Source organism: Mastigoproctus giganteus, chromosome 4, assembly GCF_048544385.1.
Source record: "Mastigoproctus giganteus isolate SK-2022 chromosome 4, ASM4854438v1, whole genome shotgun sequence".
Lineage (NCBI taxonomy): Eukaryota > Metazoa > Arthropoda > Arachnida > Uropygi > Thelyphonidae > Mastigoproctus > Mastigoproctus giganteus.
This window is the reverse complement of record NC_143578.1, coordinates 92777830-92791699: the sequence shown is the minus strand read 5'-3', so window position 1 is coordinate 92791699 and position 13870 is coordinate 92777830. Positions and strand designations below refer to the sequence as shown.

The 13870-nt window shown below is 34.7% G+C and overlaps 1 protein-coding gene across 5 annotated transcripts in view; it reads right to left on the bottom strand.

The window, feature by feature from the left end:
• cdi (serine/threonine kinase) overlaps positions 1-13870 on the bottom strand; it is a 242961-nt gene that overhangs the window by 64719 nt on the left and 164372 nt on the right. For all 5 annotated transcript variants that reach the window (XM_090372811.1, XM_090372814.1, XM_090372813.1 and 2 more), the window contains one exon: positions 2602-2686. In XM_090372811.1, the coding sequence (XP_090228937.1) occupies positions 2602-2686 (85 nt within the window). The remainder of the gene's footprint in view (positions 1-2601; positions 2687-13870) is intronic.

Below are 13870 nucleotides of genomic sequence, written 5' to 3'. Positions count from 1 at the left end.
AGAATTGGTTAGCCATTTAACCAATTTAGAAGAACCTACTAATCCTTCCAAGCCCGTCTGTATTCAGAAGGGAGACATTTTCCCTATGAATTTTCCACTGATGGAATAAATTATCAGAAGTGTGGTGTAAGTCCTGACAGGACGATGTGTTTGAGTGGTCAGGTGTATTGATACATAAGCACACATTCTTTGATTGACTATGGTTCAAGCCTGCAAGACTCTGTCTTGTGAACTTCTCTGACCATGTAGTCGCCCTGAGATATATACAGAAAATTAATTAAATTTCTTTGTTTATACTTCTTGCATTGCAGTGGTAGTAATATCACATTCAACCTCATTTTCTGTTAGGGACCATGTTGAGATCCAAGAAGAAGAGTTTTAAATTATCAGGATTTACAGAGGTTTTTCACTCTATTTAAATTTTTAACCCACCAGATCCCAAAGGGATTCCCCATTACCTGGAAAGCAATACATGTGCTCTGGAGTGGGAAGGGAAAGGCAAGGCAAGGTTACCCGAGCACCATATCTGCACCTCCACAAGCTAGAATCCTGATGCTCATACCATGAGGGTAGGGACAAGGCTTCAAAATGGTTGCTTCTTTCAGGCAAACACTAGCTGATCCTGGGCAAACTCTCAGGCCCACTCATCTTGTTGAAGCAGGAGCCAAAGTGGGTTCCTAAACCACAAATATTCACCCTTTCTGAGTTTCCAGGTAACACCATACAACAAACACTCCAGTTGCTTATGGCATCTCACCTAGAATCTAGTCTATCAGCATTGGATCCCAGTGAGTCTAACCTGGAGAACCAGCAACATTACTGAGAGATCCCCTCACCAGACACAAATGTCCACATCAAGGGGGTGGGGAAGATCAATGAATGAACTAGCAAAAAGAAAGTAAAAGAGACCATACATGTGTTGAAAAACACAGAAATTACTCCAATAATAGAAACATTACAGAAGAAATATTGATAATACTTGGTAAAAGTTATTTTACAATATATTTTTTGATATTTTATTATTTTTATCGTTTTCAATTTAAAGGTATTCTCACACTGTGGTTAACTAGTTGAGGACTCTATATCCTAGCAGTGGTTTTTAACAGGGGTGCCGCAACAACATTCCAGGAGTGCCACATAAATCTTTTTTTTTTTTTTAATTTATATATTTATTTCATTATAAAAAGGTGTACAGTATCTATTATATTAATTGATGCTTATTAAGCACTTCTATATAAAGAATAAAATTATTATATAATTTGTATTACGAATTGCAATTTTTTTTTATAATTATATTATTATGTAACTATCATATAACATTTTACGTACATGCACAGAGAGAGAGAGAGAGAGAGAGAGAGAGAGAGAGAGAGAGAGAGAGAGAGAGAGAGAGAGAGAGAGAGAGTTGGATATAACAGGAAAAAAATTTGAGTAGGGGTGCTACAAAATAAAATAACTTAAGGATGCCATTATTAAAAAAAATAGTCAAAAACCACTGCACTAGGGTAAATTAATTTCTTACTGATATTTGCAGGATTACCAGACTAAGACAAGCTAACTGTGATGTCATGTGTGACGCAATAAATGGTGTTTATAGAATATATAGAGTGTTTCAATTAAAAGGGACCAGCATCAATCTTGCTTATTTTTAGGTCTAGGCTTTGTTATTCGGACTTTTTTTTTTTTTTTTTTCCCCACATCATATTTAGAATGATGTTTTTGGATTTGGTGTTAAAATTGGACTATGTTACTGTTTAGATTTTGTGATTTCTAAATTTAAATCTTGTCCAATCAATTTTTTTTTTTTTTTTTTTTCTTCTCAACTGGAAAGTTGTTTCCTATCTTCAGTTTAGTCTGGAAAATGTCACTGGTAAAAATTTGGAACTAATGCAAACTGATTTTATTTCAAAGAGAAAAATTAAATAAATGACTGTAGCACAAGGAGAAGTAACACAAAACTTCCTTGTAGAGCCAACTGTTCTATACAGCTAAACATGCAATCTGAAGAGTGATGACATACCACTGTTTTGTTTCTTTCTTCAAATAAAGTTAGAGATATGCATTCACTTCAGAAGTGCATAACAACAGTTTTAAACCAAACCAAGGACAAAACTATCACACTGAGGAAAAAAACACTTGATTAAGCAAAATTTAAATTTAGTAATCTTAAAATATAAATGGTAATACTTAGTCCAAATTTAACATCAAATTTAAAAATTTCAGCAAAAAATATGACAAAAAGTTCAGAGAACTAACAGCCTACACCTAAAATTAAATGAAATAAATCCCAGTGAGTTTTAATTAAAGTACCTTGTATAAGAACTACTAACTCTAAAATTGCTTTTGATTAGTAATTGATGGTGATGTGCCTGTGACCAAGATATTGCCAGAAATCCCATAATGTAAAGATTAATTTTGTATAATATTTTCATTAAATAAATAGGAAAACAATTTTCTTCTTTGTGCTATTGGTATTTGAACAATCAAATATCTCACCAGAAAACGATTCTTTATAGAGCAACAAAGGAAAATTATTTTTAATAGCACATATATTTATCAGTTTATTTGCATGAGGTTTTTATATATATATATATTTCTTACCTTTTCGTTGTACCATTCACCTCTGAGGCATTCTGGAGCCATCCAATATGGGGAACCAACAATGTTTAGCTTCTGGCTTTTATCTCTAGAAGTAGCAAAACAAAAGTCCCCATTAACAGCATTAGTATTAATAGTGGCAAATAATGCAAGCTTATACAACAGCCATATCAAACTTGATAGTGCATGCAAGCCACAATTAAATGTGTTTAGGGTGGTCATATTTAAAGATTTTTTTTAACTCAAATTTTGAATAGCATAAAGCTTAATGAGATGTTGGTATAACATGGAATTAAAATTTGCTCAAGGAAGTAGAAGTGCACAACTTCGTCCCTGGCTGTCATTGAAGAATTAAATTTAAAACTTTAAAATTGATATGAGACCGGTGAAGCCAATAGTCATGAATGACTGACTTTCGTATGAACGTCTTCAGTTGGCAATACTAAAGAGAAAAGAAATTGCATGTTTTAAAGTACTTCTATGTTCCCATGATGCACTTTGTAACATGTGGGAATCTTTGCCATGATATTGCACTACTTCAAATAAGTAACGCTTCGCCTGAGGAGAAGACTAATGTTACTTATTCTCAGATGGATACCACCACCACCCAGATGGCACAGTTTCAGGGCTATTTGGCCCTTCAAAGAAGGGCCAAATAGCCCTGAAATGAATTACTTATTTGAAGTAGTGCAATATCGTGGCAACTCGTGAAGGTATTCACAATATGAGATATAACTTAAAACTTTGCCGATTTGCTAATATTCTGTTCATTCAGATTTGGCTATGTATTATTGATGCTTTCGCACTATACTTATACATAGTCTAGACTACTCTAAGCTTCAAATTATACTTCCACCCTAACTTCATGTAACACAGCAGATTTATCTAAGGTGAGTACTGCTCATTAAGCTTTATGCTATTCAAATTTTGAGTCAATTTTTAACGGTACATTAAGACATTCTATAAATCATCTAAAATACATTTTTTTTTAATAACTGAAACTATTTCATAGCTATTTTTCTAGTTTTATTAATATATTATATGTATAAATTAGCAATAAATATATAATTATCTAAGTAATAAATGAATAATATGTTAATGTAATTAGTCAATTATTGTGAAAAAAATCAATTCAAGTGTTCTAAATTAAAGCTATTTATTTATAAAAAGAAAAAATAAAACAAAATACAATTTTTACTGCATAAATAAGATATATAAATGGATCAAAACTGCATTCTGAAAAAACTTAATCACCATACCTTTTGGTTGTACGTAGCATGTACAAATCAGGTTGGACAATCGGTTGTTGTAAAGTTTTAGGCACATCAGCAACTTAGACCATATTGCACCATATACATTATGTCTGTAAACTGCACGTATTCTCCAGTGAGGTCAGGCATAAAATTTTGTGTAGGAAACAACTTTCATTACTAATGACATATGTCTGCCAGTTGTTATCTCTCTCTCTCTCTCTCTCTCTCTCTCTCTGGTATCTTATACCTTTGCATTTTTTATATATGCTGCACCAAAACAATGCATATATTTCACAAGTAAATTGAACTATCTCGTTGAATTATTCTGTAAGTAAATAGAAATAAAAGTTTGGCACTCCACTCTCATACAGCTAAGTTCAAAACCTGGAAGTAGCCAGGCCTCTCTGGACTTCTGAGGCAGCCTAGTTAGTCTTAATAATACATACACTGCTATCTGCTTAAAATTTTTATGAGGCACACCATTTTCTGAAAAATGCAAAAATGCCCACTGATTTCATATTAATTGGTTTTGTTGTTCCATTTTGAAATACATAATATTTAAATATAAAGAAAAAATTACCCAAGCAAGCGGCTTATACACTTGCAGTATATTATGTCTAGAAATTGCAAATGTTTTCTGGTTTGGCGTGTTTGGTGAGTGAAAAACCAAAAACTTTCTGGAAGCAAAAAAAAGCCATGCTTACCCTCAGCCACGGTGTTGAAAAAGCTCATAAAAGATCCTTGTGTCGTTGACAGCATTCGAACCCAGTCCTTTACCACTGGGTGTAGAAAGATGGTTATTACAACTTTTAATATCTGCAAAGGCACTATAAATACTCTAAAAATATCTAATTGTCTAAAACAGAAGAAATAAACAGCAAAGACCACCATGTAAACTAAAAGACACAGTAATGTGCCAGGGTAGCCAAACCATTGATTGCTATCAAGGTAGACTTCCCAGGATTTAGTGGGACAATTGCATCAGGGCTCCCATAGTCACAAGAGAGCCCGGACCAACACAATTAGTGTAAGAAGTAACTTTTTTTGTTAAGCTTGCACTTGCATTATAATTTAATTATTGCTCATTTCATTTATTGCACTAAATCAATTTCTTTCTAACCCCATTATTTCATATTCCATTCATATCAAATACTGTGAGCCTCTTCAAAGAAAAGGGCCTCTAAATATATGCAATTCTGAGCCCCATCTGGTACTGATTGTTGTCAGATGCATAATAGCTCCAGGAAATCTAAAGGCCATAATACAGATTGCCATTTGAGAAACAACAGCACTAAAGGGAAATTATATGAACTATAATTATATAGTATGAACCAGAGCCATAATGCTCAATACGTTCTACGTTGATATCAATATTTGTAAAAGAATAAGCGAAGTTTACCTCAATATGATACATAGAACACTTCCGTTTGATACTCTCTCCAGAAATTAAAACCAAAACAATTTTTAAAAAATCAAAATCTTACATTACAGTAAGAAATAATTAACAATAATTAAAAATCAAATGAACACAATTAAAAATAAATTTTACAAAAAAAAAATGCAAAACGGATTTCCTTCCTGAAGCTGACAATGCTTTAACTGTATGTCGTGATCACAGGAATGAAAATTACCGATAGGGGTAAGCATGGAACTTAAATAGGGATTAATTTGTCTTTGTGCATAAAGGACCACGAGTCGGAGATTAGATATGGCTGGCAAACATTAACAGAATTCTCATATAATTTAATTTTGGCAGTTTCTGCAATTAACAGTCCCATACAATTACGTTGGACACTTAAGTATTTTGGCGTTGTTAAACAAAAAATTGCAGAAACCATCGAAACTATTAATTGCAGAAACCGTCGATAATAAATTACATGAGAATTCTGCTAATGTTCGCCGACCATATCTAATTTCCAACTAGTGGTCCTTTACGTGCATGCACAAAGACAAATAATTCCTATTAAGTTCCATGCTCACCCCTATTCGGTAATTTTCATTAAATTAATTTTTTACTTAATTTTTAATTGCGTTAAAATTGATTTTTTAATTATTGTTAATTATTTCTTACTGTAATATAAGATTTTCGATTTTTTTAAATTGTTTTCATTTTAATTTCTGGAGAGTATCATATGGAAGTGTTCAACATATCATATTGAGGTAAACTTCTCTTATTCTTTTACGAACTAGAATTATATAAATTCTAGATTTGCAACACAAAGTTTCAGTGTGAAGCAGGACAACTTAAAAAAAGCTACACTTTAGCATATTGGATAGTTGAAAAGCTGTGTTGTTTAGTGGTTTCTGGCCACTTTACTACCAGGAAGGTGATCATCTCAAAAGTCTGCCAGATGATCATCTTCCTGGTAGCAAAGTGACCAGACAACTAAATAGCACACGCACTGCACAAATATAACATTACATTTCTGGCTGTTTTACAAAGTTCTGTACCATCACAATGAACCAGAATAAATTAAGGATGTGATGTGTATTTCCCTTTCATTTTCTGAATTTTGTTGGAGTGAATAAAAGTTCAGGAGCTACTCCACATAAGATACAACACATGTCCGTGTCTAGTCAAAAAGTGGGATGGATGGATGGTGGTCTTACCTAGGTCTCCTTATAAATTAGAATAAAAGAATGAGTCACTGATGTGGAACATATTTGAAAATAATATTTTACTTTCTATGGGTTTCAATTTTTGGTTTTTATTTTATTTATTTATTTTTTTTTTTTTTTTTTTGTTTTCTGGGATTCGTTTAAATAAAAGGAAAGGTAAATGAACTCTTAAATGGAACATTCTGGAACTGAGACCTTTTCCTTTATTTGTTTTGTAACCAACAAAATATGGGGACAGGGATATACTCCCTCCATATTCCCTTGTTTAAAAACTGAAAACAAAGTGAATAAGCAGTTTATGCATAACAGTTTTGAAAGTATCATTATCTTCCTTCTCTGATAAAAACCCAATAATCTTTGCAGTGTGAGTGATTTTGTTTGTGGTGAAGCAAACTCTAAATGGTATTGTAATTTCAATGAAATTAACCTATCACTGTAGACTTTTAATCTGATTGTTGACTGATCATCTTGTTAAAAAGTGAATCTTTCAGTCTCAAAGTATTTTGCATACATGAATACATGTAAAAATTTGTAAATATTCTGGAGTTTACAAAACTATATGATTTCTTTTTAATGGCCTGAATGTAAAATCCATTATTTTACTGGATTTTGTTCAGTCCACAAAGTAGCTGTATAAAACATGTGAAATGCTGTAGAAATGGAGAATTGTTTTTGTAACAAAACTAAAGTTGAACACCATGGCACATAGTGTCAGAAGCAGAAAAAATTGGCATGGAGCTTAAAAGGTGGATGAAGTTAACAGCATGCACTTAAATTAGCAAGTTCTGCTGCAAGAATAAACTAATGAGCTGAAGGGAAGTTGCAAGGTGTGGTGATAGAGATCCTTTTTATGTGACTATGTGATTTTGTCTAGGAGAGCTGAAATTAAGTAGCTCAACTACAGTACTGCATATGTAAAATTAGGTTGACTGAATAGGGGAAGCTCAGCTCTAGCTATGGGTGAGCTTTACATCACAAAGCATGTTGCAAAATAAGATCTGGAGATAAAATGAGAAATATAAGATTTTGTTTTTGTGGATCTGCATTGCTTTCAGAAAAAAAAATTGACACAGAACAAAAATAACAATGAAAACAGTACTTACTCTTTCATTTAGCATTAGTAGAGGCATATGATACAAGAAAGCAAGCTTATGCAGCGTCAGCCAAAAAAAACCCTGCTCCCATTTCAACCCTCCATTCGTTCCAAATACCTGTCCAGCTCAGCCTTAAATTTGTTTAGGCTATCAACTTCCACAACCAAGGATGGAAGGCTGTTCACCAACCAACTACCTGCTGGCTAAATGCAAACTTCCGCATATCTATCCTACAACTGTCTTTCCCCAATTTGAATTTATGCCCTCTCAGGTGATTATTCTGAGCAAGAGGAAGAATCCCATCAGCATTGAGCATGCTCAAACCATTCAAGGCTTTATACACAGATCACCTCGCAGGTGCCTAATCTCCAGACACTGTAATCTGCAAAACTTAAGCCTTTCTTCATAAGAGCAATTGTTCGTTCCATTCACTAATCTTGTTTCCATTCTCTGTACTCATTCCAACGGCTCTATATCCTTCTTAAAATGAAGCCTCCAGACCTGTATACAGTACTCATGATGTGACCTGACCATTGCCTTATACAAGGGGATAATCACCTCCTTATCCCTGATAGAAAAATTCCTGTATATCATTGACAAGACATCATGAGCTACTCTTGCAGACTGTCTGCACTGTCAGAAAACTTCATATCTGCCTGAATAATTACCACCAGGCCCTTTTCATACTCTACCACTTTATCCATACAACAGAGTTGATACATTACTCTGGGATTACTGCTTCCCATATGTAGTACTTTCCATTTGTCAATGTTAAACTTCATTTGCCACCTCTCAGCCCATCTGCTCAACTTTTCTAGATCCTGTTGCAGCAGCATACTGTCGTTGTTACTGTTATTTGGTTTTTAGGAGCATTAGCAACTAAGGCCATATTGCTCCAGGGATATGCGGTGGTCATTTCCTGACCTTTCCGCATCCTCTGTATTTGGCGGTCACGGGCTCGAACCCCGGTCTAATCAAGAAGCGTGTGCTACGCACTGCTGCTCCTTCTCACCTGGCTACGGAGTCACCCAGCGTACTGTGATTAGTGTCCTTAACAACCAGCCAACCTTTGTATCGTCTGGACATTAAGCTTGATATATCATTATCAATATCATTTATAAATACAGAAAACAACAATACCCAACACTGAATAACACTAGTTATTCAGTGTTGGGTCTCCACTAATAATATTAGTCCATAAAAACTCCACTAATAACATTAGTCCATGATGAGCGGTGTCCATTGATTACCACTCTCTGTCTTCTCCCACTCAACCATCTCTTTATCCATAGCAGCAATCATAGGCTTCTGTGTCACCTGTCAATTTATATGTATCCCATGCATTTTTGTTTCCCCCACATGTCTAATTAGTTCATCTGACATCCATTTAGGCCTAAATCTTGAACAGTATTTCTTAGTTGGTATGAAAAGCCTAGTAGCTTCCAAGATTAATTTCTTTGAATGCTTCCCATTTTGAATTTGCTGTTGGTAACATCACCAGTTGGTCCTGCCGTGTAGAATTTAAATATTGTCTCAGACCACCGTAATCATCTTTGCAAAAGCAAAAACCCTTCCTGTTACCCCTGATGGTAGTTACCTCTTTGAGTAAATCCCACTTCAGCACACTGTGATCACTGCCACCTAGTGGTTCCATTATCTGCAGATTCTTGATGCATGAAGAATCACTACTGATAATCAGATCAAGAGTATTATTTTCTCTAGTTGCCTCCCGAACATGCTGATGTAGAAAACAATCATCCAATAAATCCACAAAAGCCTTGCTAGTGTGTGAGTGACCAACCCACAAATTCCAGTCAATATCCAGGAAATTAAAATCCCCCATTATAAGACACTAATTTACTGGCCCACTCTATTTCCCTGTACAGTTTCTTATTATACTCATCAGAGCCATTAGGCCTATAACACACTCCTATTTTCAAGTTAGGACTAGAACCTCAAACCACAGAATTTATTAGACGTACAAGCTAGTACAATGCATCATAGTAAATCACCAAATTTGGTGGAATGGCACTGTTTTCATTATGTCTCATGTTGTGAATACTTCACAAGTTGCCTGTCATTGTACTACATCGACTAAGTAAAGCTACTCCATTAGAAAAGACTATTGTTACTTATTCTCATAATAATAACTTATTTTCATAACTGGGTTGTCACGTTATACCACCAGGTACCTACCAATAAAGGGCCAAATAGCCCTGAAATGGCCATAAGTAAACTGTTAATACTGATTAACCATGGAAGTCATAATAAAGTCTTTTCACAATTGTTTCTCATGAGATCTGAGCCAAGAAGGTTGACTTAGAACATTCTCTCTTAATAAAAATGAGAGATAAAAAAAAAATAAATAAAAAATAATTCATCCTTGAAGTTTTTTTTTTTTGCATCCAAGTTTTTGCAGAGTTAGAAGAACATTCTTTTTGATTAAGAGATCTGAAATGTGCCACAATGTAAAGGATAACTAGTTCCAATATTTCAACTTTTTTTTTTTCCTTTTTTTTTTTTTTGAAATGACAAAAGCACATCTTAATGAGTTTACATTTGTGTGTTAAAAAAAAAAAAAAAAAAAAAAAGACTATGTTAGTTTTGAACCTACATTTAAGTTAGCTTGCAGTGGCTGCTTTAAGCTAAAAAGCTTGTGTATTTTTATGATACTACAAAAATTACAAGTTTGGTAGGCTCTTGAAATTTATTTTTATTGCTGATGATCTTGAGTGTTTTTTTCTTGTATATTTGTGTGTTTATATTATAAATTATACAATCAACATAAGACAAAAACATTTTGACCTGTGTTCTTGCTAGGGAAACCCACACTAAAGAAGAATGAGTTTTAGCTCATTTATAAATACTCTCTTCTGAAAATTTCACTTAGAGATAGAGCACGTTTGACCCTTTGTTAATCTGGTTTCTTTTCTAAGCCAATTTCTTAGTGAACTCTCTGCACCTACTGTTAGCATTAGCAGAGGCATATGATGCAAAAAAGCAAGCCTATAATAGCATCAACCAAAAAAAAAAAAAAAAACACTTCCCGTTTCACCCATCCACCCACTCCAAATGCCTGTCTAGTACTGCCTTGAACTTATTTAAGTTTTCAACCTCCACCATGCAGATGATGTTTGTTCCAACTATCAACCACCTGCTGGCAAAAGGCAAATTTCTTCAACTATTCTATAATTGCCTTTCATCAATTTGAAGTTATGTTCCCTCAGGTGAGAAATCTGAGCAAGAGGAAGAATCCCCATCAGCACTGAGCTTACTCAAACCATTCAAGGCCCTATACACCTCAATTAGATCACCTCGCAGGTGCCTAGTCTCCAGATGCTGCAATTTGCAGAACTTAAGTCTTTCTGGTAAGAGCAACCCTTTGTTCCACTCAGCTTTCTCTGTACTCTTTCCAGCAGCTCTACATTCTTCCTAAAATGAGGCTTGTTATTTGGTTTTTTAGGAGCATTAGCAACTAAGGCAACTAAGCTATGGGGATATGCGGTGGCCATTCCCTGACCGTTCCGCATCCTCCGTATTTGGTGGGCACGGATTCGAACCCCGGTCTAATCAAGAAGCGTGTGCTCCTGCCAACCTGGCTATGGAGGCACCCCTAAAATGAGGCCTCCAGACCTGTATGCAGTACTCAAGGTGTGGCCTGACCACTGCCTTATACAAGGGAACAATCACTTCCTTATCCCTGATAGCAAAATTTCTGTATATCGTTAACAAGACACCATGAGCTATTCTTGCAGGATGTCTGCACTGCTCAAAAAACTGCTTCGTATCATCTGCAAACTTAGACATTAACTCTGATATACCTTCATCAATATCATTGATAAATACAGAAAACAACACAAAACCCTGGGGCAATCCACTAATAACATTAGCCCAAGAAGAGTGGTGTCAGTTGATTAGTACTCTGTCTTCTCATACTCAACATTCCTTTTATCCATTGTGGCAACTTGTCCTAAATGATCCAATTTGTACAGTAGTCTTCCATGTGCAACAGTATCAAAAACTTCCCTGACATCCAAATATATGACATCAAAATTGTTTTCATCCAGTTCCTTTGTGACCACATCATAGTATCCAATCAAATTTGTCAGACAAGACTTCCCCTTAACAAATCCATGCTGTGTCTGAACTATAACTGCAGTCCTGTCTATATGACACTGCAGTACTTTTTTAACCAGTTCCTCCATTATTTTCTCTGGAACAGAATTTAAACTAACAGGTCGGCAATTACTCATGTCACTCTTTGAAACTCCTTTGTAAATTGGGGACACCCCCTGAGTCCAAGGAAGTTAATATAATTATGGTTAAGGTTTTGCTTACTTCCTTTGCTGCCTCCTTTAATATAACTGGATAGATGCCATCCACTCCAGGTACCTTTTTTATGTTCAATTTCAACAATTTTTCCTTCACTTTGCTCTCAGTTATTACAAAATCATTTAGCTCCCTGCTGGAGTTTGGTAGGCTTCTGGCCTCCACTTCCTTACAGACTTCCTCATGTGTGAATGCAGATGTAAAATACTCATTCAGTTTGTCAGCTATATCAGCAGCTTCATCAACAATCAAACAGTTAATATCAAGTGGACCAATCTGATTCACCCCCTTCCTTCAAGAGTTTACATAAGTAAAGAAGTCTTTGCATCCTTGCCAAAGATTTCTCATAATCTGCCTTTGATTGCCTAACCTCCTTTGTGACTTGATTACAGATTAGCTTATATCTACCAGTCTTCTGTGTCACCTGATAATTTATACGCATCCCATGCATTTTTCTTCTCTGCCACGCGTCTCATTAGTTCATCTGCCATCCATTTAGGCCTAAACCTTGAACACTATTTCCTAGTTGGGATAAAAAGCCTAGTAGCTTCCAAAATTACTTCTTTGAATGCTTCCCATTTAGAATTTGCCGTTGGTAACATCAGTAAGTTGATCCCATTGTATAGAATTTAAAAACTGTCTGAGACCACTGTAGTCACCTTTACAAAAGCAAAAATCCTTCCCTTTACCCCTGATGGTAGTTACATCATTAAGTAAATCCCACAACAGCACACTGTGGTCACTGCCACCTAGTGGTTCCTTTATCTGCAGATTCTTAATGCATGAAGAATCACTGCTGACAATCAGATCAAGAGTATTACTCCCTCTAGTTGCCTCTTAAACATGCTAGTGTAGAAAACATTCATCGAATAAATCCACAAAAGTCTTGCTAGTGTGCGAGTGACCAACCCACAAGTTCCATTCTACATCTGGGATATTAAAATATCCCAGATGTTGAATGAATGATGGCACTCTGATTTACTGGCCCACTATTTCTCTGTATAGTTGTTCATTGTACTCACCAGAGTCATTGGGCATATAACACACTCCTACTCTCAACTTTACTTTCCCATTGCTTGTTACATCAAACTGACTCAACATTGCACTGTCCACCCATGTCAGCTGGATGCTTCCTTAGATTTTATATGTTTCTTAATAATAAATTTTATAGTTATGACTTAAGGTACTGTTGGTATAATCTGACATTGATATGATATATTTTATTAATATGATATGATATGATTTTATTAATTGGCAATAAATCAGATATTGATAGTCTCCTAAATAAATTTAACTCTATACAAACAGACTAAAATACAAACTAGAATTAGAAAAAGATAATAGTATAATTTTTTTAAATTTAACTATATATAAGAATGAAGACAGACTTAGAACTATAATTTATAGGAAAAAAACAAACAGGAAAATTCTTACATTTTAATTCCCACCACCCATTTAACACAAAGAAATCAGTATTGTACAATCAAATACATAATGCAGTAAAATAGACCCAAGACAAGTAAAAATTATACTCCCATACCACTGCCAGTTTGCACAGCAACTTAAATAAATTTTTACAGGTACAGACGTCATGCTAATTTTTTTCTCCTATAACAAAGTTGGGAGTTTCTTTAATAATTACAGAGAGACTCATGCATATAAGATTAAAGATATTAATAATTTAGTATATTTGATAAAATTCCAATCATGCTGTAATGCTGGCTATATAGGCAGTACCACCACCAAATATGAATCATCAACAACGGCAAACACAAGAGCATATTACCATTTTAATAGTTTTAAAACTAATCAATTCAACACAGAGCTTGTACACATGTACATTCATATAATCATGATCCGTTAATAGATTCAACCATTACATTGATAAAATTAAATGCTAATTATAGGATATTGCAATACGAAGCTCTGGCCATAGAATGGTATCGTCAGAATATGTCACTTAAATTATTAAATGTG